The sequence below is a fragment of the Pithys albifrons genome, chromosome 18 (genome assembly GCF_047495875.1).
Source record: "Pithys albifrons albifrons isolate INPA30051 chromosome 18, PitAlb_v1, whole genome shotgun sequence".
Classification (NCBI taxonomy): Eukaryota; Metazoa; Chordata; class Aves; order Passeriformes; family Thamnophilidae; genus Pithys; species Pithys albifrons.
Window position 1 is genome coordinate 4,471,262 of NC_092475.1, and position 26,029 is coordinate 4,497,290.

The window sequence follows — 26,029 nt, forward strand, 5'->3', positions numbered from 1 at the left end:
TCACACCATGACTTGACTTTGTGCAGTAAATCTGGAGTCTGGGCAGTGAAGCCATGCACAGCTGAGTAAAACCAATTAGCTCACTGCAGCCACTCCCAGGGAGGTGTGGAATTGAGACAGATGAATACAAAGATAATTATTCAGGTTTCCTTCTAAAGGGAATTCCTTTTTTCCAATGTTCTTACTTTTTTTTCCCCTTTTTTTTTCCCTAGCTGGTTTTGCTAAAAAGCTGTGAAAGCAAAGACTTGTTCACATGAATGTTTGCAGGAAAGATCTTTCTGTTGTCTCCAAAATTCACTAATGATGATGCAATGCTTGTTCCAGGCAGCAGTAGTTTATGAAAGCAGAATTGCCTGGAAAAATAGTGTTTCATGACCTACAGCTATGGATTAAGGCAGAGAAATAAGGGCATCTCAGTCCTCTTATTAGACTCTGAGCCCTTCCTCTGACAGCTCTGACTGTGCAAAATGCTGAATCTTCTCTCTAGGTTCCTTAGGCTGAGAGAAACCCAAATGAGAGTGAGTGAGTGCATGTGTGTACGTGGTGTGGGGGAGTCCCATCTCTCCCCAGTTTCTGCTCCCAGCACTCAGAGGGCTGCACTTGCCCACTCAAACTGGGGCCAGCACCCAGCCTGAATACAACCCACAGCTCCTCACACTTCAGGGCATCCACCCAACCCTGTGTTGGCACCCCAGCCAACGGTTTACCTTTTCTGCATGATATTTAACAAAGATGCTTGAATAGCAGGCAAATTAATAAACAACTGTGGTCTGGTTGCAGCAATCTGTGTAAAATGGGAAAAAAAAAAGTGATGAAAATCTCCTAATAAATCATTAATTGTGATGTGCCTGCCCAGCCACAGCACGGAAACAAGCAAATGCCATCCTAATTGATTGCTTCTTATTCCATCTTTATAGGCCTGCATTTTTTATTGTGGGGGTTGAATAAGCCCAGAGGTGTAAAAAACCTCTAGATTGTACTCTGTGTATCTGCAGACTTGATATTTAGATCAATAATCCTCTTTTTTTCTCCCCCCTCTACTCCTACTACTGGTAATTTAGCTTTTCTTCCTAGCAGCCTAATTGCTGTTTTCTTAAGCCTTACTATCAATTCTCTGACCTTTAATTTCCAATATTGTTTGCTGTACAGATCACTGTGCTGGGGCTGCAAGTTATCCCAGTCCCTCTGCGTGGTGTGGGGCTGACTTGGCTCTGAGCTGCAGTGACAATCAAACAGGGACTGCCAGGTTCCCCCTGCACTGCTGCAGAGACCACAAGCCCTCAAATCCCCACAATACCCCCCTAAAGCCAACCTTATATTGCAAATCAGGTTTTGAGATGCTCATTTCTTGTTTTATTAAACAACTACTTGCTCTGGTGAGGTCTTGTGAGATGACCACTGATGTCCTCACTCCTTTTTGAGGCTGCTCTGCACTACACCAGCCAGCAGCCCCTCTGTGAGATTCTTTGCTGCTGTTTTTTTCAGGCTCATGGCCACAACATCCCCTGCACTGCAGCATCCCTACTTCAACCTCTCGTCCTCTTGGACCTACTCCACAGTCCATCCGTGTATGCATTCCTACTTCAGACTAGTTACATGCCACGTGGCAAACACTTCCCAAAATGTGACCTATGAAGTCCAAAGTGCTCCTGCCAGCTCACAGCTTTGCTCTGCTGGTACAAGGCCCAGCTGTCACAGTGCTCATTCACAAAGGAGCTGCTCAGGCTCCAGGCACCGGCTCGTGGTGGTCAGGCAGGAGCCAGCCTTTCCCAGCCAAGCCAAGGAGGGCAAGCCAACAAGCTCACCAGTTTCAAAGGATGCTTTGGAAATTCTACCTTTGTCCTCAGCAGTCTGTGTCATTAAAACTGACTGCAAAGGAGCCCTTTCTGCTCTGAGCACAGTGTGGTGGGGCCAGAGCACCCTGTTGTTCACAGGGAGTTTTTACAGGAACCTTGAGTGAACCTCAGTGTGGTCTCCATGCTGGTTTTGCTGTGCTGGGTGAGTTTGAGAAACAACAACAAGTCTTAAGTTTGGCACTTCTGGCTCCACCCTGTCCCTGCACAGGTGACAGCCAATGCCTTTATGCTTTGTCTTTACTGGAGTTACTTTTTCCAAATCTCAAGTAATGACCTGTTTTGAATTAGTAAAGTTTTACCAGCAAAGCTTTGTCTTTACTGGTGTTACTTTTTCCAAATCTCAAGTAATGATCTGTTTTGAATTAATAAAGTTTTACTCTTTGAATATGAAGACAAAGCAGGAACAGAGTAACACCCTCTCTTTCAGAAGCAGCAAAAGAAAACTCTCACTTCAGACTCTGGTGTGTGGAAGGAATGTGCAGGTTTCACCTTGGTTCAAAGACTCTCAGAGTACTTGCCAGGAGTTCAGAGCACATAATAGTAAAAGGATATTAAAAAAAAAAAAGAAGTTTGCATGTCTGACAATGAGCACTAATTTTTTTTTTCACTATCAGATGTTACATTCTTGTGACAGTATGAAAAGATGCCACCAAAATGATGACACAAGACACCATTCTGCTGCAAGATAACCATTTGCAGATAAATATATCTTAAGAAACGAGGTTCGAAGCTTGCATAGAAATTTAGATATTTTATAAAAATGCACTACAACACAAAGAAGCTTCTTACAATGTTCATATGAGAGGTTTAAAACGAGATTAAAATTATGTCCTTGAGAAGGCATATAGCCTTGTCAAGAAAAAAAAAATCTACATTAACCCCATGTAGGAAAGTTGTACTTTATCTGTATTTCAAAGGCTATAAAGAACCACTTTAATCAACCTACTTGACTTTGGAGACTTGCACATCTCACTGAAACTCGGGAAATCTGCCATAGTGTGGTTTCCAGAAGACAAAAGCCTTTAATCCGTAAACCGACACTCTTGTACATTCAAATCCTGATACTATCTCCTTGTTAGGAACTAAAATTGTGAATTTATCCAAAATGGGATCTCATCTCATCTAAATGATGTAGCCTTTGCAACAGTGACCTTTAACAATGGTTATACTCAACAATGAAAGATTTTATGTCAGGAGCCAGTGGAAACAGTATATGTTAAAATTCTGATCTGATAGCACAGCCTTTTATTTTCCAGTTTTAGACAAGGATTCTTTGAACATTTCATTTGCTCTCTTGTCTAACATACCTTTGTTTCTTGCCTACGGAATGAACAGCAGGAAAACGTGGCTGATACTTTTCTGCAGACTATTTGATTGTCAGGTGTAATTAGTAATGCTCTCTTTTAAATAGAGACATAGATTTTAAAGCAGCTGGAACTGCCTACAAAGCCTCATTCTTAAAAAAAACCCCCTTATATACACACATTTATATAATAGAACATTTTTGCACAGACACATCATGGCTTTACAGTGGTTGACAGCCCTATGTTTCCCTTCAGCTGCAGAACCAAAGGCTGAAGTGACTTGCCTGTCTCCCAAGGCAGTTGCAGAATGGGCTGGAGTCATGCCCTGTGCTGGGGCAGGATCCTGAGCACATCATTAATTCATGTGTTACTTGATAAATCCATTAGGTCAGGCTGGCTTAGCCTATCGATCTCCCCAGTGCATTGTCACACAGCCCTGTGATCCTCACCGAGCTGGAAGAGCTCCCAGATGGGAAGGCTGGCAGAGAACTGTGTGCTGGGATGAGCTGGATCACCAGCACAGCTCTGTCCCCAGCTCTGCACCTGAACTGGTTTGTATGGATGGGGAAAACTGGCCAAAAACCCAACCAGTTGTGAAGCTCCATCACCTCAAAGGCCAACAGCAGTTTGGATACACTGACCTTGAATTGGCAGCACCCTGTGCATCCTCCAGCGTGGCAGAGAGAGTTTTCAGTGCAGAGGCTGTCCCCTTCATCCATATTCTCTAAGAAAACCCACCTTCCTTAGAAGAGAGTGGAATTCATTCATTTTTTGGCATATCAAGCCTCACATTTCCTTCTCCTTCTTCAAACTGCAAAGCAGCAAATAACTGCCCTGTTCTGAATAAAACTTTGGAAACGTGTTTTTCCTGATTTGCATGTAAACCAGAGTGACAAAGAATATGAGACAGAGCTCAGCCCCTAAGAGAGCAAAATGTACTTCACAGGTCTGGCCTTGTGTTTCTTGGTGAAATGTGGACAGAATAGGATGTTTCAATTCAGGTACCTGTAATAAAGTTTCATAAAGAAGGGTCTTAAGCTGGTAAATCTGGTTTAGGATTTTCTTATTAACTGCCCATTCCTCATAATGAGTTTTTAATTTAATTTTTTTTTCAGATTTTAAGGCATATAAAAGCTGCTCGTGTACCATTGGAATCTGAAGATGGATATTTGGGAAGGGAGAATTTGAAGAGTACTGAAACTGAATTTTTATGTATACACCATAATCCTGGTATTGAGGTTTTTAACAAGTTTCCTGCTCAGCCTGTCTGCACAATGACTCCTCAAACCTCCTCTGCACTGCAATTAAAATTTCTCTTTTTTTTTTTTTTAATAAGTAGATTGGAATTCCACAATCAGGCACTGGAAAACCTGCAAGTCTGGCCATAAACAGGGTTCCTGACTGGACAGATCATCCTTGTAGGAGAAAGCTACTGAAGCAGATGTTTTATTCTTAAAGTGTGGTTTATTCTGTGCTGGTACCAATGGCTAAACTTTTATGTCCTTATTGATGCTTAAAAGGTACCAGCAATGCCTGGCAGTGGTGGCAGAGCTTTCACCCAGAGGAGATTTGTGTGCCAGGGTTTCTATGGGAAGGGATGGTGTCCCTAAAACCTCAGAATCACAAAATTATTCAGGTTAGAAGGGACTTTTAAAAGTCATCCAGTCCAACCCCCTGCCATGAGCAGGGACACCTTCAACGAGAATAGGATCAGGCATTCCAGAGAAATGTCTGCCTGCCTGTTTGCAGCAACTCAGAGCCCAGAGAAGACTATATTAAATGCTGTGTAATTTATCAGACTTGCCATGAAAAAGAGCCTTCTTGCTGAAATTTTGTTTACAACACTTCCTGTGGAATGGAGCAGAAAAATGTAGAGAGAAACAGGAGGATATTGGGTCAAAGAAAAGACAGAGTAACTACATACTTGCAAATTTAGGAAAGAAAAAAATATTATTTCTTCTCTCTATTATTCTTTAGCAATTGAAACCTGTTATTTCACTAAGCTGAACAGTATGAAAAACTCTTCCATGCTCATGAAAACTATGTGAAACCTTCCAATCATTCTCTCTGATTTTAGCTCTGGCTGTTGTCTGCGTTCTGACCCTTCCTTCTTCAAATGGGAAGTGTTAGACATCCTGGACTGTTAGAAATATTTGATAAGAGAGAACTCACAGCACTACCAAATCCTTTGCTAAATCTCCTTTTTCTTTTCCCCCCCCAGCACATCACTAAAGATTTCATAAGTGAAATGTGCTTAATGAAATTCCAGATATATATCCTCTTAAAATGACATCCTTCAGAAGCAACTGTTTTTCAGGCAACAGAATATTGAAGAATTAAAAACCTGCTGACCCAAAGGAGTTAGCCAACCTCAGGAGGGGATTTATTTCAGGGCCTTGCAAGAACAGAGTCACAGACTGTATTTAAATTTCTCAGTGCCACATCAGTGCCTGGGATGCTGTGTACTTTTAAGATAATGAAATAATCCACCACAAATGGGTATTTGCCTGGGACACGTGGCAGACGTAGAGATGGAGCTGCCAGGGCTGTGTGGACATCCAGCCTAACCAGTGACTTCTTAGATGGTGCTGGGTGTCTACATTCAGACAACTGAACTGGGCTCAGACAGATAATTAAGATATCTAACAAATATCCAAACCCAGAAAGGCACAATATCTAGAAGAAACCAACCAAATTTGAGAAAAAAGCTACAGGTAGATAAATGTCAGACAAGAAACATGGTGTGGGTGGATATGTGATATAGGAGCATCAGTGTCTGACTTCTCCTTGAAATTGTAGCTTGACTGAAGCACCAGAGATGATGGGAACAGTGTCTAATCCACACACACACACATCTGGTGGTGGAGATGACAGTGATTTCCATCACAGCACATCACAGAGTGAGAAGAGTATTTCTCTGCTGACGTTTCCTTTGACTACAGAGATTCTGGCAGTGACACCTGTCTGTGGCACACCCCGTTGCACACATGGATCACTCCTCCCCTGGAGCCTCCTTCTCACTGGACAATTGGGGATGTGGTCTACAGCTTTTCCCTCCAGATTCCATACAGATTAAACATGGAAGGAGAAGGAAGAGAGAAGTCCTTGCTAAATGAGACGTTGCACCAGCAGACAGCACTGCCAGATGCTGCAAATGAGGTCCATGACAAATGGGACACAGCAAGGGATGGTTGGTGGGTGCTGTGGTTCCCCATGGGCCAGGGGTGGCCATGGCAGGGTACAGGACCCTGAGATTAGCTCATTAGGTTAAAACTTGATTGCAATAATGCCAAGGTCAGGGGTTCAATCCCCTATGTGGGCCACTGACTTAAGAGTTGGACTTGATGATCCTTGTGGGTCCCTTCCCACTCAGAATAGTCTGTGATTCTCTAGGTATTGTCTGTGTTTAGATAACATTAACCTGACTGCACAAACAGCAAACCAGCAGGTTAGAAAACCAAATATCAAAAGGAATTGTTACATATCACCCCGGTGCTGCTGATGGATGTGCACGTGCTGCTGAGCCCCGTGAACAGCAGCTCCTGAGAGCACTGTAAGGACAGGAGAGCACCGTGCTGGATGGCCCAGGGGCCACAGGGGCATGAAGCACACGGGTACAGAAGCTGTGCTGTTACTCCTGGATATCAAGGACATGAGCAGCACTGTGGGCTCTGCCTCCCTTGCAGCGCTGCAGCTCTGGCTGAGATTGCTCTCCCCGGCATCAAGAGCTGGTTGTGTTATTCTTGATTTTACACCAAGTAGTACATGTGTCCAATCTGAGAGAGACCAATAGAGTATTTTTTTAATATGCCCTGTCCCCTACTTTTTTTTTTTTTTGTGACAGAAAATTGAAATCCGTAATGAAACTATTGTTCCCATTTTTTTAATCACTGGTCTTTGGCAATTTTAAACTCTGAGGTCTGAAAAATTCATTACTACTAACTTCCATCAAGGGTGTTCCTGAAACCAAAATTACTTAATCAACTCAATTTAGCTTCTTGTGTAGACCTAATTCAGAAAAACTTTATCTTCTTGAATTGTTATTGCAATTAATTCCCCCCCCTTCTTATTCTGCAGCAGACGACATTTCAGTAATTAGATATTTTATAAAAATGACTTATTCATTCAGAATAGCTTCACTTTCATATTTGATTAATCATATTACCACTGAGGTCTGGGTTTTGTCCCCAAGGAAAGTTTAATGACCTCATTTTAATCCTTCTTTTAACCACCAGGCAGGTATCAATGAAAAGAAATAAAATTATCTTCTTTTTTCTTTTTATCTGCTTTTTTTTTGCAATCTCAAGATTACATTTGATGCTTTTTCTGTGTGACTAACCCATTTACAAGGAAGAATCTAGCTGATTCCAATTAGGTTCAGGACAGAATCAGGCTAAACAGAGCCTTGAACTGTGCCTTAATAACTAATGCTCAGTTTAATGGAGAGGAACCAGAACTGCTTTACCACGTGGCAGCTGGTTCAAAGCACTGTACATGATTAATTTGGTGATAATTTGAAAATGAATGTACTGAAAGGAAATAAACAAAACAAAAGCCACTGTAAATTTAGATTTTGATTAATGGGGTCTATTAGGAAGAGACTTCTATCAAGGAGATGGATATTTTTTTAATATCAATGCATGTATACCCACACAATGTAATGGAATAATTCATATAAACCACAATTTATCTGGAAGAAGAGACTTGGATATGATTGATGACTGTTTGCCTTGCATCAGCATCTATCTCTGCTTTGGATCTAGCTGTATGCACATCTATATTTGCGTATTTATACATACACATCTTTGTATCTCTATCCATTTTGCAGACTACACTAAGCAGTCTCCAAGGTATTTCATCCTTTCTGTCATATGTTGTACTGGTGTAAAGGCGTAACAGACATCACAGGAGAGGCTGATGCTTTTTTCATTAAGACATGAGGAATTATTGTTTTCTCATAAAGTGAGAAATATCTTTCATTTCAGATGAAAGAAGTGATAAAATAAAGAACTAAAGTTGAGAATCCACAAGAGAGTACGAAGCGTGTCTTGTGTTCTGTAGCACTGCATTGAAAGAGACCTTCAGGCACTTGAAGATGCTGTGCCTGGGAAAGCTCACAGGGAATTTGCACCCTGAGCTGGGGATCACCCTCATTCTTCAACAGAATTAAACTGTGCAGGCATCACACTTCCTAAGCTCCACTGGACAGGCTTTGCAATGAGGAAGGGATCCATCTCCAAAGGTCAGTTGGACTCGAAAGGCAGCTCAAGATGTAAATAATTTCTATCTGGAGGTACATGCTTTCTTAACCGTGGTTAACCTGCATGTCTGCAGTGGCAAAGCCCCTGGAGTTATTGCAGTGAGGCTTGCACAAGGCTGAGACAGGATGGCAAGAAGGAATATTGTTTCTGCTTGTGCTCTGTTTGTTACTGCTACCTCTTGACCTAACATCTTTAATTCAATTCATTGTTCATTGCAAAAGTTTTCATCAGGACCTGTAACAAGAGGCAGAAAGCCCATTTCAATTTATACACACTGGGCCCTTATCAAGGAAAACTAAACAGATTTGTAGTTTTTAAGAGTTCACCAACTATATATTTAATGGAAATGCACACAGAATTAGGGAGATGGTCATGCACCTAAATGCTACTGGGCATATTTGAATATAATAATTTATTTCAGTTAGATGATGACAGCTCTGTAACAGCCCAAGCTTTGCTGGGTGGTTTGGCTGAGCTTCTTTTTGATTGGAAAATTGCAAGTGAACACAGTCATCAGGGATTTCCCATGAAAGCACAATTGATTTTTAATGATAAAGTCTGTCTGCAGGACTGTACAGAACTCCTGGTTTGCCTTCAGCTGCAAAACCACACAGCCCTGTACATTCTCTCACCATGGTGTTCAGTCCTTCCCCTTGCCAGCTCTGACCTGTGCAATCACCTTGATTTCTGCCTCTTGTGGCAACTGCCTCTAAATTATGCCACGGGCATAGTTTTGATGCTTTTAAAATACTGTAGGATCCAGGTAATCTACTTTCAAATGTCATTGTAGACTTTCTGAATGGTGCAGGTGTAATGTTGAGGACAGTGAGATCTGAATGGGCAACTACATATGCAACTTTAGTCCATACATGGGCAATAGGGAGGAGGCAGATGGACATGTCCCCAGGTCCTGGGAGATAGTTAGCTATCCACTTTCACTAGTTTTTCCTGGATCAGCCTGGTGAGATCTCCTTCTAAGAAGCCCTTGGCAGGCATCCTGGTCCAATTTTCTGTCTCCAGGAAAACCCACTGACATCCCGTTCCTGCTGGGTCCTCCCTTCACAGTGTAAGATTAATTTGTAAAACATGAGCATGCATGTAAAAGGGATTTCTTATAACACTCATGTGCCAAATGCTTCTGGATACATCTACCTATAAATGTGTTTAGAAAACCTTGAGGCAGCTGATGTGAATTCTGATTTGGCTTCCTATGACCATCAAATATAATTTCTCCAAATTTCTCTTTATATGTTTGCATCACAGTCATTTGGAAGTCAAATCTTTCAGCCTGAAGGAAGAGCTGAGGGGTTTTCCTGCTGCTTTGTTATTTTGGAACTCACTGGTGAAAACAGAGCTCAGCAGGATTTGACTCAGAGGGGCTGGAGCCCAGGTAAAGCATTTACCCCAAGCTTTGCCTCTTGCCAAAAAAAGCCACATTTTTACAGTTTAAATCAGCTCTTTCTGCAGCTCTGAGCAGTGCTGCTCTTGCATAGCTTGATGCACAGCTATGCTCTGTCCTCAAATAAACAATGAACATAAGAACAAATGCACACAGAGCAAGGAATACAATATTGGATTATGCTTGTTTGCTTTTCCACAATTTTGGCAAGTTCACAGAGCAGAAGGCGAAGTGAGCACTATGCCATGGCTGTGAGAAAGGAATACCAGTGCTCTTGCTCAAGGCACTGAAACTGGATTACTACAACCAAACTGGGTCAGAAGAAAGGAAACTGAGCAGAGCATGGAACACAGCAGGGCTAGAAGGATAACCAGGGAATGGGAAGCTATAAAGTAAAAGGGGTTGGAGGATCTTGGCTTGATTTGTTTCACAAAATGATGCACATTAGTAAATCAGGGTGGAGAGAGGAGAGAAAATGGGAAGGAAACATCAAAATGGGGGAAGGAAGAACTATTTCTGGTAAAGGACAAGGCCAGCACGGCAGTGATGCTCCGAGAGCTTCACTCAAACTGCAAAGCATCTCTCCGAGTGGGGTCATTAGCACCTCCCCTAGTACTCGAGGAAGCAGAACAGCTGCACAGACAAAGGTCACCCATTTTTGGCAGTGTGGTGCCAAAACTGAGAAGTCTTTTGAACTTGCATGTCTCTGTTCAGGAAGTGCTGAGCTCTTCCCTGCAGATTCCACTGCTGCCTGACCCAGGCCAGCACGAGCCAGGTCACGAACTCGGCATCACTGCAGCAGCCAGAGACAGGACTGGTCTGACAATATTAATTAAATAGGCCAGTTAAAAACTTGCAAGAACTGCTTTTTCTGATGTACTTGCAACAAGGACTTGTTCCTCCACTGATAAGCCAAATCCACGTTGCAACCAGATTACCCATACCCAGCACCACATTCCCTTCTCTCCAATACAGCATCTCTGAGCACAGGTTATCCTGTACCAGCCCCTCTGCTTTGAGCTCAGCCAGGCTTTGGCCAGATGGCCTTTGCTAGGCCAGCAATAGCCACCACTGCCTGGGCACTGTGAGCTGGGAATCACCCCCTAGTCCAGTCCTAAACCTTTGCAGCTGTTCCCAACTGGAGTCAGTGTCAGGATTAGCCAGCAAGGCAGCACAGCGGGGAAGGGGATGTGGTCCTAGAGCTGCCTCTTTAAAACTGACTCCACTGGATTCAGCTTTGGAAGAGGAGATTCTCAAAGCAGTGCCAAAGGGCAAATTTTAAAGTAGCTTTAAATAAGACCTCCTAAGGCTCAGGAGCTTAAAGAACTTGAATAGCCCAGTTTCTTTTTTTCCCTTTCTTTCTACAGCACCCCCCTTCATAATTTTTTTTTTTAAGGATAGGTTGATTGCCAGGCAGATTTTCCCAAAAATCCACAGGCTCAAGTAATCATGAGCACTTTAGCCCTTTGAAATAATATTTCCTTCACATGGGCTACTATAAAAACAAGTTCTGCACAGTAGGCAAATTTAAAATAACTTTTAATTAACATTTCAGACACAGAAGTCTGATCATGCAAATTCATCTGCGTCTCCTCTCTGCGCCTGATTGTTCCTGATTGAATACGATAAAAATAGACTTTGTATGAGTCAAGTCTAGGCATGGATTTCTTTCACTTCTCCTCCCCTCTGATTATGCATTTTCTTAGATAAAGTGGAAATCCTTGGATGGTTATTAACAGTATCATGGGTCAGACTGGAAAGGGCATCCTGCCTGAGAGGAGTTAAAGATTTCACTGGAATTAAAGGCATTCCTTCTGTGAGTAAAAAAGATGCTTCAACCCTACACAAAGCCTCACCTGAGACTATCCAGCATTGTTCTGTCTCAGCTGACTTTTAATCTCTGAAATACCAACACTGATTTCATTGCACCCCCTTGGATCTGAGGTGAGCATCTGGCCAGGGGCTATGGATCTATATTAATATGGAAAAAACATGATTCACTCTGACACGGGAGATAAATACTTGAAGGGAGGCTGAAGAATTTCCACATAATTAAGACATGTCAGAGGACATGACCCTGTTATGAGTACAAGGGACTCTGGATAAGCAAGGGCACACTGATTCCTTTATCTCAAACAGTAACTGAGCCATTTTCCCAGTAAAACATCCTGCAAAGCCTTTGGAACACAGTCCAGTTAAAATGTCCGTATTTTACACCAGCTGATGATTTGCCAGATGCAAAACCAACCAAAAATACCACAAAAATGAACAAGCACAGCTAACTACTTTCTAAAAGTCATGGAAAACCTGAGCATGGGAGACAAGGAGTCAGTGTTACCTCTGCTCTTTGGCTGAGGGAAGAATCGTCTCCCTTCATTTATTTTTGCAAGCAACAATGTCACAGGAAGAACACAACACAAGGAGCAGGCTGCAGTCCCTTAGCTAGCCAGAAGAGTGTTCCCTGAGTCACAGTCCTGCACTACATCATTACAATTGCCCCAAATAGCTGCCTGTAATGTTTACAGCATTCCAAGGGATGCTTCAGTCTGGTGTCTCTTGTGAGGCACTTCCCAGCTCTTGGCTGGTCTCTGATGCTTCTCAGCTCAGGCAGGTAGCATTGCAGACCCAGAAAACATTCACCATCACAAAAACAGAGCTGGAAAGGACTAGAGGAGGCATCTTGTCCCTGCTGTGCCCCAGTGCCTCAGCTCGATGCAGGAAGTCCTGGTCACGACTGTCAGAACTGGTCATGACCCTTGGCTGACGGAGACTGGACTTGGAGTTAAGAGTAGACTTGAGTTTAAAATTGTTTTATCCAGGTCCCGTAATTTCTTCCCTCCCACATATGATTTGAGAATCTTTTGTATGGGAAAGTGTGGCTGCTTCTTCCCCTGCTGTTCTATAGACCTTCCACAGCCTTTTAGGAGATGGACCACAGGGTATGAACCCCACAGAAACCCATTTTCACAGAAGCACTCAAGAATTTTGGAGGTTTACTGGAGTATCTTAATTTTGTATCTTTAAGGATCATCTGAGTAATTTTAATGCTCTTTTTCCACTTCTCACCTGGAATTGTGGATGTCTGCAGGTCACCCATTCCAGTGGATGTGTGATTTTGGCATTCCTGTGCCTCTGTCTGAATTTCCACATGGTCCATCCATGCAGCCTCTTCTTCCCCTGCACTGTGTGCTCGCCTGCAGACGTGACCTGACTTGCTCAGCCGTCACAGTGGCTGTTTTCTTCTCTCCCATCCCGTTGTTAAATTTTACACAGCAACATTAATTCCTGCTGCTGAATACATGAGCTGTGACACCAGCATGGTGCAGTGTCCTCCTGAGCTACATTCCTATCCAGAAACGATTAAGTCTAAAACCACCCTGGCTGAATGACAGGTAATTTAGGAGCACTATAGGGTGGGCCTTTGTATCTGTCTGGGATGGATACAGTTCCTGAGTTCCTCTCCTCTGGCAGTTTTCCAAGAGCAAGCCACAATTTCAGTTATTCAGCCTATTTTGTTTTTACAACAGCATCTCAATACAAGTATTTAAAATAAAAATATACGGTATCTCTGCAAACAGGCCACAGACTTAAAAGAGACCACGAGTTTTCTTACCCTCTGAGGAGCTGTAGATTTCCTGGAAAGTGATTTCTGTTATTTTTTTAGAGGTGTTAAAATGCAGATCAGACTATTTGAGGACAGCTCAGGTTTAAAGAGACTGATCAGCCTGATGCTGTTCTCTCTGCCAGTAAGGGAAAAAACCATATTATGCTTTCATACTCACATGAAATTCATCCTGGCTATACCCAGGAGTATATCAAAGATATTTGTTTCCATAGAATCAGAAAGTATTATTGTAATACACCCCTGGTTTTCAAATCTTTATAAAGAAGTCCCATGTGCTACTGTGTAAAGCCCTTTGGCCCTTGCAAAACTCTTTCTTCGGTGACTGAAATTAGAGAAATAATGGTACACATCAACTCTGCTTAGAGGAAGAGTAGCATTTTCTAATCCATTTAACACAATTCTACGGGTAATTCTCTCGATGGTTTTTATTCCTTCTAGTTTTAACACACACTGAGACATTAAATACTCAGAATTCACCTGAAAGCAAATTTCCATTGTCCCACCCTTCAGCAGATTCAGCTTTGGGAAGTGTTTTGGAAAGCCATTAAAATATACCACATCTGGAGGGATGCTGCCTTCCAGAGGGCACCGATGTTCTAATGCAACTACCCCTGACATGGCTCATCCTACTCCCAAAACCTCACCTTCCAACTTGCATCTGGTGACAGGGACCAGGCAGCCTGGGTCATCTGAACAACCTGTGTTGAAGTGACGTGGCCACTAGATGTCATTCCTTTTTCACTCAAATGGAGGGTAAAGAAGTATTTACTTGGCAGAGTAAGGTCCCCCCAGTGACTAAGGAGCTGTGGCCACCCCTGCTGCTGTGCTGTGAGGTCCCATGTCCCCACAGACACAAACCTCTCTAAGCCTGGCAGCTTTTCAGAGACAACAATCCTGTCCTGGCAGGAGAGAGGACCATACAGTCCACAACCTGGGTCAGATTTTTATGGCTTTTCATAACTGTCTGTATCATACTTAAAGGAGATATTTGATCACAGCTTTACAAACACAAAGCATGGTATATCCACGATGAATATGAAGCACACGTGTGCTGTTACACCCACCCTGTCCTCGCTGGAGCAGCAGCACAGGCTGCAGACTGATGCCCAGAACTGAAAACATGCTGGGTGCCTCCACTGACCCAGGAGGAATTTAGTGCCTTTTGTCTTCTGAGAATGCAGGTCCAAGTCACTTGGTCAGAAAATGCAGGCACTTCTTGGGAGTTGAACAGTTGGTGATGGGAGGGAAGGACCCAGACTCCACAGCATGGAACCATGGGGGGCATCAACTGGGCTCTAAATGACTCCCTTGGGTTCTGCTACATAGCTGTACTTTGTAAAGGTGTAGCTAATGGGAAACTTTGGTACTACATTAATAAATATTTAGAGGCCCTTTAAGAAGGAATGAAAATTCAGAATAATATAAATAATAAAAACATTCCTCAAAGGATGTTCAGTGACTTGAGCACAATGCAGTTATACTTCCTATATTTGTAAAGATTTGGTGCTCATTTAAGATACATCATTTAGTGCCCCTTGTTGACCCTCATATGAATACAGATGGGGGTTGCACAAGGATTTCTCATTTATTAGCATCTAGACCTCTGTACTGCTCTGTGATTTCTAAAATTACTATGCACATTTCAGATGTTCTACATCTATGGATTACTAAGGCTGGAATGAACCAGACCACATAATTTCACCTTCCAATTCTTAATTTTTACCTTAACTGGATCTAAAACGTTGTCATTTGCAATCTCTTGACTTTTATCCCTTGCCTCCCAGTAATACTTGGAGCACATGAGAACAGAACAGAGAAAGACGGTGCTAATATAAGAAGAATCTTTAACTGATTAAAACCAGATGTACTGAAGAATGTCTACACATTTACTGCCAGCTCACACAAATCCATCTGTTAGAGCTATCAGGGAAATACAAATTTTACCAGTTACCTGTTACCATTTAGACCACTTACTGCCCCCTTGAAATCATTTCCAAGCTATAAACCCCAGATATCTCTGACTGCTCAGGTTCTCACTCATAAGTACTAATAACTCTGATATGTCTACAGCCAATTGCTGTGAAACAACTGCATCCTCTTCGGTGCAATCAGACACGGTCTGTTTGCCACGTTATTTCAGCTCCTTTAGCGCCTTGGTGAAATTGGTCACCAAATAGTTTTGCTGGTTCATGAATCGGTCTTTTCCTTTTCCCTTTCTCCCCCCCCGAAAGTCTTTGTTCCACAGTTATCCACCAAAGCTCTTCCTGCCTGTCCAACCAGCTGAGAGAGATGGTGGGTATGAACATCCCTGAATTCCGAACACTCTGTGTGTCCGTAAATCCCCCCACTGATGGATGGATACTCACAGTGCTGGTGGTGAATTCAGGGGGGTTGTCATTCACATCTGTCACTGTAATGATGGCTGTCGCCGTGTTTGAGAGACCATAGTTAAGATTTCCTTCCATATCTGTGGCTTGAACAATGACTATGTACTGCTGAACTTTCTGAAAAGCAAAAGAAAGAAAAGATGAGAAACAGAAATGCACCCTGTAAGATGGCTTGGTTTATTTTCCATATATAAGTGCGATCTTTAAGCAGACTAAAAAGTTAATTGGGTTACAAATGTTGCTAAAAAAAAAAGGCAGATAAATTTTTCTACACATTAGAAAGGATTTTTGCATATATTGGTGGACATCACCAATGTTTTATGGGAAAATAAAAATCTCATGGGCAAAATTCCTTGCTGGAAAATGATGTGTTTATTAATTTTCAAGCATTCCAGCAAAATTAATTTCTCTCTTCTGAAAACCAGGAAAAGTTCTGTGCCTGTGTTCTCACTGAAAACATTGCTAAGAACATTATACCCCCAAAACTGACATCAACAGTGGCCCTTCAGCTCATTGTCCTCACACAGTTTGAAGCCCACAAAGCATTTTGATATATAAATGTTCTCCATGTTTCAATTCTTAACACAGTATTGGAAAATAAGGAGAATTTAAGTCCAGTATGGAAGAAAAAAAAATAATTCAATGCAACAAACAGAAGTTCAGTGGAAGTAATTTAAATTCCTGAGTACCCCCTACAAAATAGCTCTCAAAGAAAAAGCCTTATAGAGCCAGCTATAAATATCACACAGTGAAGTTCTAAGAGATGCTGTACATCAACACAACTGGAAGATAAACCTCAATAAAACAGGAGAGGCCATCTGATCTTGCATGTGTATACAGCTCTCTGGGATGTCTCTTTACCTGGGAATATTTGTCTGCACTGAGCAAAGTCTTCGAAGCTGTAAAACTGTCCTCAACAATACATTTCATCTGGATCTGCAGAATTTACTACTGATCTCAACACGTGTCTTGCTCACAGAGCACTTTAGAGGCAGATGGGAAAGCAAAGCTCCTCTCCTGAAATATGGGCAGAGGAATTGTGCCCAGAACCAGGGAGGGATCCAGCCAAAATCAAAAGGTGTGTAGACCTAGTGGAGGCACAACTTTATGGAGGAAAAGCTCTTTGTAAAAGTCAAGTGGAGGGACGGATGCAAGGAGAGACCAGCCACATGCTGGACCAATCCTGCTCTCAGAGCACAGCTCAGGGACTCAGGGCTGCTCCTTCCAGGTGCTGATGCTACGAGAGTGTGTAAAATGTCAAATGTCCTCTGAAATTTCAAAGGGCAAGAATTAGGTCAATTAAGTCTTTCTATTCCTGTATAAACATTCTCCAAGTTCCATAATTGGCTCAATTCTTTAATTCTTCTGAGTTGCCAGAATAAGAGATCTGAATTTTAGCTTTATCTTGATTTCAGGACTTTTAATTGACCTGCTAAATTGATGAGACATCACACTCAGGGATCCATCAGCACCTTCCAACTGGAATATATTATGGAAATGCACTTTCATTATCTCTTCCTACGCTGTATAATAAAACATGAGGGAGAAACTATTGTTAGTCCTTGTTTTGCCTCATGCAAGAAGGTGCTGTTCACTACTCCATTTGTAAAGCACTGTGTAAGGCTGAAATGTTCTTACTAGAGAATGTGATTTCTATTTCTTATTTAGCTTTTCCTTCCTTACTCTCCCTTATAGACAACTTGGGAGGCTGATGGAAGTATTCCCTAACAAGCCAAACACTTTTGAGCCAAATTAGCTTTAAACCACATAAGGGAGGGAGATATTTAAGAAAAATAGCAGCAATCAGACCCCACATAAATTAGAAAAACAGGTTGGAGGGCCACATGAGAGACCCATTTCAACAGTGTATTTCAATGGAAAAGCCACCTCTAATGTTCCTGGCTGCAGTGAGAGAGACCCATAATACACATTGTTCCCAACCTGATGGTGTGGCTGACACAGGTTATTGTCAAAGCCTCAGTGCCTTGCAGCAACTGCAGGGAAGAAATGTTCTTTCTTTTTCATCAGCTGAGAGGGTGATGGAACAGCTTCCAGTGGTGAGTGGTTCTTAACCTGGGGTTTCACTGTTTTCCCACGTTTGCTGAGTTACTTCTTCCCACCTCCCAGGTCCCTCTCCCACGTGTGCCCACTGGTGCCCCTCCAGTGAGGGCACGGCAAAGGCAGCTCTGTTTGTGTCAAAAGCAATTCTAAAACCTGTGACTGTGTTAAGGAAACTTCAATCTGAACTCCTAGAACACACTATATGCCTTGGGTAAGCTCATGCTTTGTCTGCACAGCACTGACTCGTACCACGACCAGTCTGCACAACTCCCATCCCCTCCAGCTCCTCTCAGCTGGTTTTATGCACTGCTTGACCAACGTTTCCCTTGGAAAACTAATCCTCTCAAGAGAAGGCAAGGTACTAGAAAGTCTCATTTAAGAGTTTGGTTTACTTTACCATTTTACTGCTTATTAAATTACACACTCTGATGACATGTGCATGTGTGTACTCACAGAGCTCAGGTTTACACCAGGCTTGTTTCATTTCACAAAGCGCCATTCACTGAGCTCTGTGGCACAGTGAATAAAAAAAAAACCACCCACACAAATTCAGAACATTGAATTAAAGAAATTTAAATTAAAGATGATATCAATCAGATCATACAATACTAAAAAGAAAGGAAAATGGCCACAACTTGGTAATGTACAAATGTACCATCCACAAAGAGCTGGTGCGGAAGGATGGGAAAAGGGGAAGGATGGGAAAAGGGGAAGGATGGGAAAAGGGGAAGGATGGGAAAAGGGGAAGAATGGGAAAAGGGGAAGGATGGGAAAAGGGGAAGGAAGGGAAAAGGGGAAGGAAGGGAAAAAGGGAAGGATGGGAAAAGGGGAAGGATGGGAAAAGGGGAAGGAAGGGAAAAGGGGAAGGATGGGAAAAGGGGAAGGATGGGAAAAGGGGAAGGATGGGAAAAGGGGAAGGAAGGGAAAAAGGGAAGGAAGGGAAAAAGGGAAGGATAGCAAAGGAGCACAGCACATGTACAGCAAGTGCAGGGAGTCCAAGCCTTGTGAGAAAATGTGAGGAATTATGGCAGATCTCAAATGAATGGAGAAATCAGGTAGGAGCCTGATGGGAGTGCACACACTGGAGACAGCTACCAGAGGTACCAGAGGCAGCTGCAGCCATCAGGTCACACACCAGAAGGGAGCTGCTGATGGAATCTTAGAGACATCACTGAAGTTGCACTGATTTCCATCAGCTGGAGACAGAACAACTCTGTTTAGAGCAGGAATGGCCTTGGTTGATATGCAAAGTTATGTAAAACTCAGACATAGGAAACCACTGAAAGATTTAGGTTGGAAAAGACCTTTAAGAGCATCAAGTCCAGCCACAAAGACAACACTGACAGGTCCATCAAAAGGAAATAGCCCCAGAATTGACAAACCTTTAGGCACATGGTTGCCATCCACATCCAGTTTCCTCTGAAAGGCTCCAGCACTGTGGCCATATGAGGGTGCTCCTTTCAAGTACCCAGTTTTATTTTATAACTAATTCAATCTCCAGTGAGATTGGCCCCAGCAGATAACAAATTACTGATTTTTTTTGTTTTTCTGTAGCTAATCTTTTTGCTTTTGTGCATTAAGCTGATTTTATTGAACTATTCAATCAATTTCAATTTCAGCATGTCCTTCCAATTTGTCACATCATCTCTAGGGGCATCTTAGTTTGTTGTCCTAATAGTGTTATTATTGTTACAACTATTAAAAAAAAAAGGCAGCCTTATGCCCCCAAGCACAAGAGGCATTTTCTCAATGGCATTTTGGTAATACAGAATAATTCTCCTATTCTCTTTCTTTACAAAAATGACATTTTAAACAGCACAGGGCAGAAACTGCAGCACAGAGGTAAAACAAAATGGTCCTAACATTTACTATATGTTTGCTCTGATGGTGATGCTTTGGAACTAAGGAAATGAGCCTGTGCCCCAAGGGGGTTGAGACTAAAAACTCAGCCCCATTGAAGCCCAGAGGAGGTCCTGTGGCCAGTATTTTTAATAAATCTAACAAATCTAACAAATATTCATGCTACAGCAAAGTAAACGTGCTGTTTCTACTTAAACCAAGGAAAAAAATCATCTCATCTTGATAAGTGCAGAGCTTTTAATCTGACCTAGAAACTGAGAAGGACTCTTGAAGCAAAAAATTATGAAGGAAGGAATAATTAAAGGAACTGTGGCAGATGTAATCTGTCTGCTCTTCTGTCAATCATCTGATACAGTGCCTTAAAGAAATACATCAGCTAAACTACAGAAGATGGGAATTAGTGGAAGAAATTGGTTAAACTGGTTAATGGGAAGTTGGTCAAGGGCTTGGTCAAAAAGGCAGCAGTGCCTTGTACAGGAGGAAGGATAGCTTAGAAGAAGGGTAACCTGACAATTAGGTAACAGAAACAAGATGTGATTTAATAGCACAAAACACAGGATAACGCAGCAAGGGACCAATAATAAAACTTTTCTGGAAGTTGGTTTATTGGGCACGAGGAGGAAGAACTATCACCATGTCCCACCAGCTCCCCGTTGCCGAGCAAGACACAAACACCATCGGCAAACTCTTTGTGTGCAGGATCAGCACTGCAGATCTGGCACTACTAATTCCTTGTGCCAAGCACTGAGGGCTCATCGGGATGCTGGGCACAATCCAAGTCCTTCTGCTCACTGCTGAGCGACCCAAATCCAACCAGGTGCTGGCAGTGAAGAGCCCATCACCAGAGAAGAGCCTAGAAGAGCTTGGCTTGTTTAGTCTAGCAAAATGAAGGCTGATAGCAGACATGATTACTGCCTATAAATACATCAGGAGGATAAACACTAGGAAGGCAAAGAAGCAATTTAAACTAAAGGACAATGTTGACACAGGAACAAATGGGTATAAACTGGCCATGAATAAATTTAGGCTGGAAATTAGTAGGTCCTTCAGCACTAAAGGAGAGAGATGATGGAGCAATCTAATAAAGGGTCTGGGGAGCAAAACCATTCAAAATAATGTATTAAATTAAGGCTAAAATCCTTTTGGCCTAGGTAAAAATTATGACAAATTGAGCTAAAGCAGGAGGCAGATCTGTCAGCATTCTCTGTGTACAAACAACTTTCTAAAAAGAAAAAGAAGAAAACCCCTTTCAGTGCAATCACCAAGATATATTTGTGTGAAAATGGTTTAAGACCTAACACTGCCTGCTATCCCTAAACCAGCCCACTCCACTGGCACACACAAAGGAACAGGTGCCCTAAACAAAATTACAGTTATTGCAAGTGGCTCTTCCCATCAAGACAGTCTGGCACAAAAGGAACCATCTCAAATCCTGGCTGAGCAGAGCATGGTCTTACTGAGAGAGGTTATAAACAAAAGTGAATCATATTCAAAGTTGAAAAGAACAAAGTATTTGAAAATGACATCCTAGTAATGAAGTGCTACCTGTGATCCCAATTTTCCAATGCACATGCATAGTGCTGGAGAAATAAGGCTGTTCCTGGTTACACATGCAATTATTAAACATCATACACGAGTTGGGGAACTGTGTATACTGAAGTCCAGAAATGTGGTAATTATGTGATTAAATTAATCTGCATTATGGACAAAGGGTTTGCAAAATTAGGACTTACATTTCCAAAGCTCTGTACAAATATTGTCCAATTAATTACCCCTTCCTGAGAAATGTATGACTAGCTAATTTTAGCACCACGTCTGGTAAAGCAAATAAGGTTATCAGGATATAGGATGTATTAGTAGGAATTGAATGGTGAAAGAGGTAGAAAATCTAAATCCTATTTCCTCCCATGGCTATCCTCACTTCTTCTTTTTATCTATGTGTTTTTTCATCTCTCCTTAATTTTGCAATACTGATGAGAAGAATATGAGATGTTCCTCTGATTTGTTTTCTAAATAATTTCTTTACATGGTAGTGAAGTCTTGATGTTCACTATTTTGGGTACCAGATAGTTGATGGTGAAGACACCATTAATAAACACTGCACCAGAGTCAGGAAAGCCAAATTAAAAACAAATAAAGAAATTCCCCCAAACATTCATTAGACTCTAGCAGAAGTACTTTATCCAAAAAGACCTAACTAGCCACCATTTACACAAAGCTCATAGGCAGACCTTTTAAAGCATTTATCCCTTAATACTCCCTACTTAGCCATGGTTAATTCCCAACACAGATTTCCAGCAGAAAGCCCTAGACTGGAAGCTCTGGGAAGAAGGCAGTGAGTGAGCTCCAACCCTGTGCCAGAGCTGAGCAGAGGCTTTGATATACCTTGACCTTTTCATTTCTTACACATAACACAGCACCACACCATGTCTGCAGCATCCTCAGCAAACATCAAACCTTAGCCTGTGAATCTACTTGCACAGCTAAAATCTTCTTGCCTGAGCTAAAAAGATGCAGTTTTGCTCCATCTCAACCTCACTCTCAACCAGTTACTACTACCGGGGTGCTCATGTTTCTGATGAGACAGGTGTAAAACAAAGGAGGGGACTCAGTTTTTAAAATGAACTGGGCTACTCCGTGCTGCACTGCCACAGAGAGTGAAGCAAACAGCCAGGTTGATTTTCTCCACTTGGCTGGGGTTATATTGGCTTTTCCTTCAGCATGGCATGGTGTTCTCCATCCACAAGCCTCTGGTGTATTTGATTTTATGAGCTACTTGTGATTAGAGCCCCCAAGCAAGGGCAGTGCTGGTCTATCTGTCCAGCAAGGCACAGTTTACTCCCCTGGGAACAGCAGTGTGTTCATTAAGCTGCCTCTCTTCCTTAGCAATGGTGTTGTTGTGAACACCCTGGCTGCTCAGACCCAGGTATTCTTGTATTCCTGAACCTGCCCATCACTCAGCTATCGGTGCCTCCGTCTCAGGAAGAGCCTCATCCCACCACCCACAGCTCTCCCCTCCGTGCTCCAGAGCACACTCCCAAATACTGAACCAGGCTTTAAGAAAGAGGCAGGGAGAGGATGACTTCTGTGCCAACTCCCCACATGGCAGACATTTCTGCCAGCAGCACTGAGCCTGCCTGACTCAAAGATGGAAAATATTTACCCTGGAGTCATTTTGTTGGCATGGCCAGTGCCTGCTCTGACTCACTGGCCAGAGCACCCACACCTCCAGTCTGGAAGAGCTGTTACACACCCCTTCAGAAAGCAGCCTAACAACATTTGTTTTGTTTTTGAGACAAATGAAGGTTCAAGGGCCACAAGTCAACCTCAGGATTCTCACTTGGCACTACAGCTATACTGACATCCACTTTCAATGGCTTTCTCCTGGCAGCCTGATTAATAACCAGCAATTAAAATTCTTAACATTTTCACTCTCGGCACCCAGACTTGTAACCCCTGGGATCTCACACCTTATAGGACTCATCTTATGGTCTCTTAAGCTACAGCACTTTAAGATAGTACATTAATGTGTTACAGTTTACACCTTTGAACCCATTTGGAACCACCAGACATGCCACCAATTTTTCCAGTTACTCCCAGGGTGGGTGTTGAGTCTCCCACATAGGTGTAAATGGGACCTGCTCCAGCTTAGCAGCTATTTTCTCTTTTCTGTGGCAGCTTCTAAAAGCAAAACAGCTTCAGGTGGTGGGTACAACACTCAGCAACAGCGAGCTGAGCTTTCCTATGAAAGCGTGAGGAAGTGCTTTAAAACTTACCTGAAAGAAAGAGAATATGATCTTTTTATCACACAGAGGTTACAACATCAAAGAACGCTGGAAAGCCTTTCAGGAGTCTACTCTGTTTGGCCTTTTAGTAGCATGAGACCAAACAGTTCAGTGACTGTTGCCCCTGGCTGCCTTTTCTTGTGTTACTCAAGCAGTGGAAGTGGTGAAGTAGAAACGGTTCCAAAGGATGCGCCGGGTACAGAGCAGACCCCAGCAGGCATCCCAAAGCCTTCCAGCATCCTGGCCATATCCCCCTGGAGCCTCCTGAACAGAAGACATATGAACCAAAGAGAATTGCTCATCCACCTCACCTCATGGGGAGAGCCAGGACATTGTTGAACAGCCAGATCCAGGAGCAGGGCTTTTGACTGAGCAGCTCAGCTCCGAAGGTGATCTGCCAGTTGTCAGGGATACACAGGGAAGCTCAGAAATAGAAACTCCAAGCACTAAAAAGGCCCAAACCAAAACCAGAAAACCCCCCACAAAACAGCAGACAAATGACTGAAAATGGTAACACAGACTGGGGATCCTGATGGATCATTTTAATGATTTTCTTAACAATTCCTGGTGCCAGCAATACTGGGCATAGGAAGGGCTGTACTAAAATGGAACAGAGGTGCTTTGAGTGCAAAATGCTGCAACCACATTCATCTGATGGATATACACTTTTGAGTTTTACCCCCCCTAAAGGACTGCACCTTGGAATACCTGGGTTTCTTCAGCATTTTCTCAAACCCTCCCCAAATGACCTTTAATAGGTCATTTAATTTTTCTGTGCCTTAAAGAAATTGAAAATAACACTTCAAAATGAAATTAAATCTCCTTCTTATCTCACAGTGATATCATGAGAACAAAAATCCATTCACTGGCTGCAGCACTCAGACACTGGCATGAGGAGAGTTGTAGAGCATCTCCAGCACCCTTCCCTCTGCATGGGGAATGGCACAGAGTTGGTGTCCATATGTATCCCACAGAAACAAGAACCAATTCCAACCCAACAGACATTGCTTTCAACTCCTGTCAATATTTTGCAGCCTTTGTGACCCAGAGATGCCAGGTCATCTCACAAAGAGCACTTAAAAGGAGACCTGAGGAATAAGCCTTCTAACTTCTAGCTGAGGCAATTTTTGTAAAACCATGAAATTACATTTGGCTTTTCTTGGGCAGGGAGAGACAAGCAATAGTTCAGCATCTGGGTGGTTACACAGCAACTGTTGAGAGGTGCCCTTTCGTAAATATGCCAGCATTAAATTGATGCTGCTTCCAGGTTGTGTTTGCCACTTACTGACAAAAAGAGTGACTGCTGAGACAGAAAAAGTCCAAAATCCCAAGGCAGACTGCAAAGAAGGGAAAGTAAACAAAAATCTCAAAGGCTTTTTTTTTTTTTAATAAAAACAACCTTCTTTGGACTTGTGCAAATCAAATTCTTCCTACAGCGTGTAACTTCTTGGTGATTACCCCAAGGCCAGGCTTTAGGATAAAAAAAATATCCTAGTTATGTCCATTGCACTCTTATAATCCACAAAACCTTTGCTGTCAAAAGCTGCCAGAGCAATTTAATAAACAGGGAGAATGCCTTAATGTATTCTGAAACCTGAAAACCACCCATCATTAGCCCCACATGCTGTTTTCCTACTTTCCCTGCTTTAAGCCATTTAGCTGTTACAGCTGTTTTTCTTGTAAGCCTGACTTCTGTTTTTATCAGCCTGATTTGTTTTCTGGTATATCACGCCTGATTAGAAAGAGGAAGAAAAACCTTTCACAATTCAGGTAAAACTGCCTTCTTAAGCTCTGTCAGGCTGGAAGCTTGAAAAAGATCATCAGGAAGATCAGTGTAGGTGAATAAATATTCATAGTATTGCTCATTATTTATACTTGGTCTCATTTTTGCAGATAGGCTTGAAATTCCACACTCACTCACTGATGTAGTCAGACCTTTTCATTCTGAGGAGCATGAGGTTTTTTAAAATTTATCAATGCAGCAATTAAAAAAATGACATCAATGTAATATATTAAAATCATTTTGTCTAATCCTGTATGTATTCATATGGAATGTACAATATAAGGAACCTGGATTTTAAAATTATTGGCAATCAGGAGCACAACACAAGTCTTGGGAAATCTGTACTGTATCAACTCCTTAGGATCTGCAGAAAAGAAACTTGTTTGGTGTCATTCACTGTTAATTGGTGAGAATTATTTAAGAAAATAGCTTGGCCAAGCCCTTGTTAGCTGCATATCACATGAGCCTTCACTGTTATGAATTGGTGGGAACATCCAAAGAGTGAAGGAACAGGTTATAGCTGGAAAAGCAGCTGATTTAATTAAATTTGGCAGAATGAAAGGTTAGTGGAAAACAGTCAAATAACGGAGAAGAGATTAATGTGAGATGCTCCCTATTGTATTTCACTTAAGAGCTGTTTTACCCAGTATGGGCAGGGTCATGTTGTGTCGATTTGCTGAGAGAAAAAGTGATTGACAACTACAGGAA

At 42.3% G+C, this 26,029-nt stretch overlaps 1 protein-coding gene across 1 annotated transcript in view; it reads right to left on the bottom strand.

The window, feature by feature from the left end:
- The window catches only part of CDH4 (cadherin 4), a 428,425-nt gene that overhangs the window by 26,464 nt on the left and 375,932 nt on the right, over window positions 1-26,029 (bottom strand). Inside the window, exon 8 of the mRNA XM_071572618.1 lies at window positions 15,812-15,949. Coding sequence (XP_071428719.1) covers window positions 15,812-15,949 — 138 coding nt within the window. The remainder of the gene's footprint in view (window positions 1-15,811; window positions 15,950-26,029) is intronic.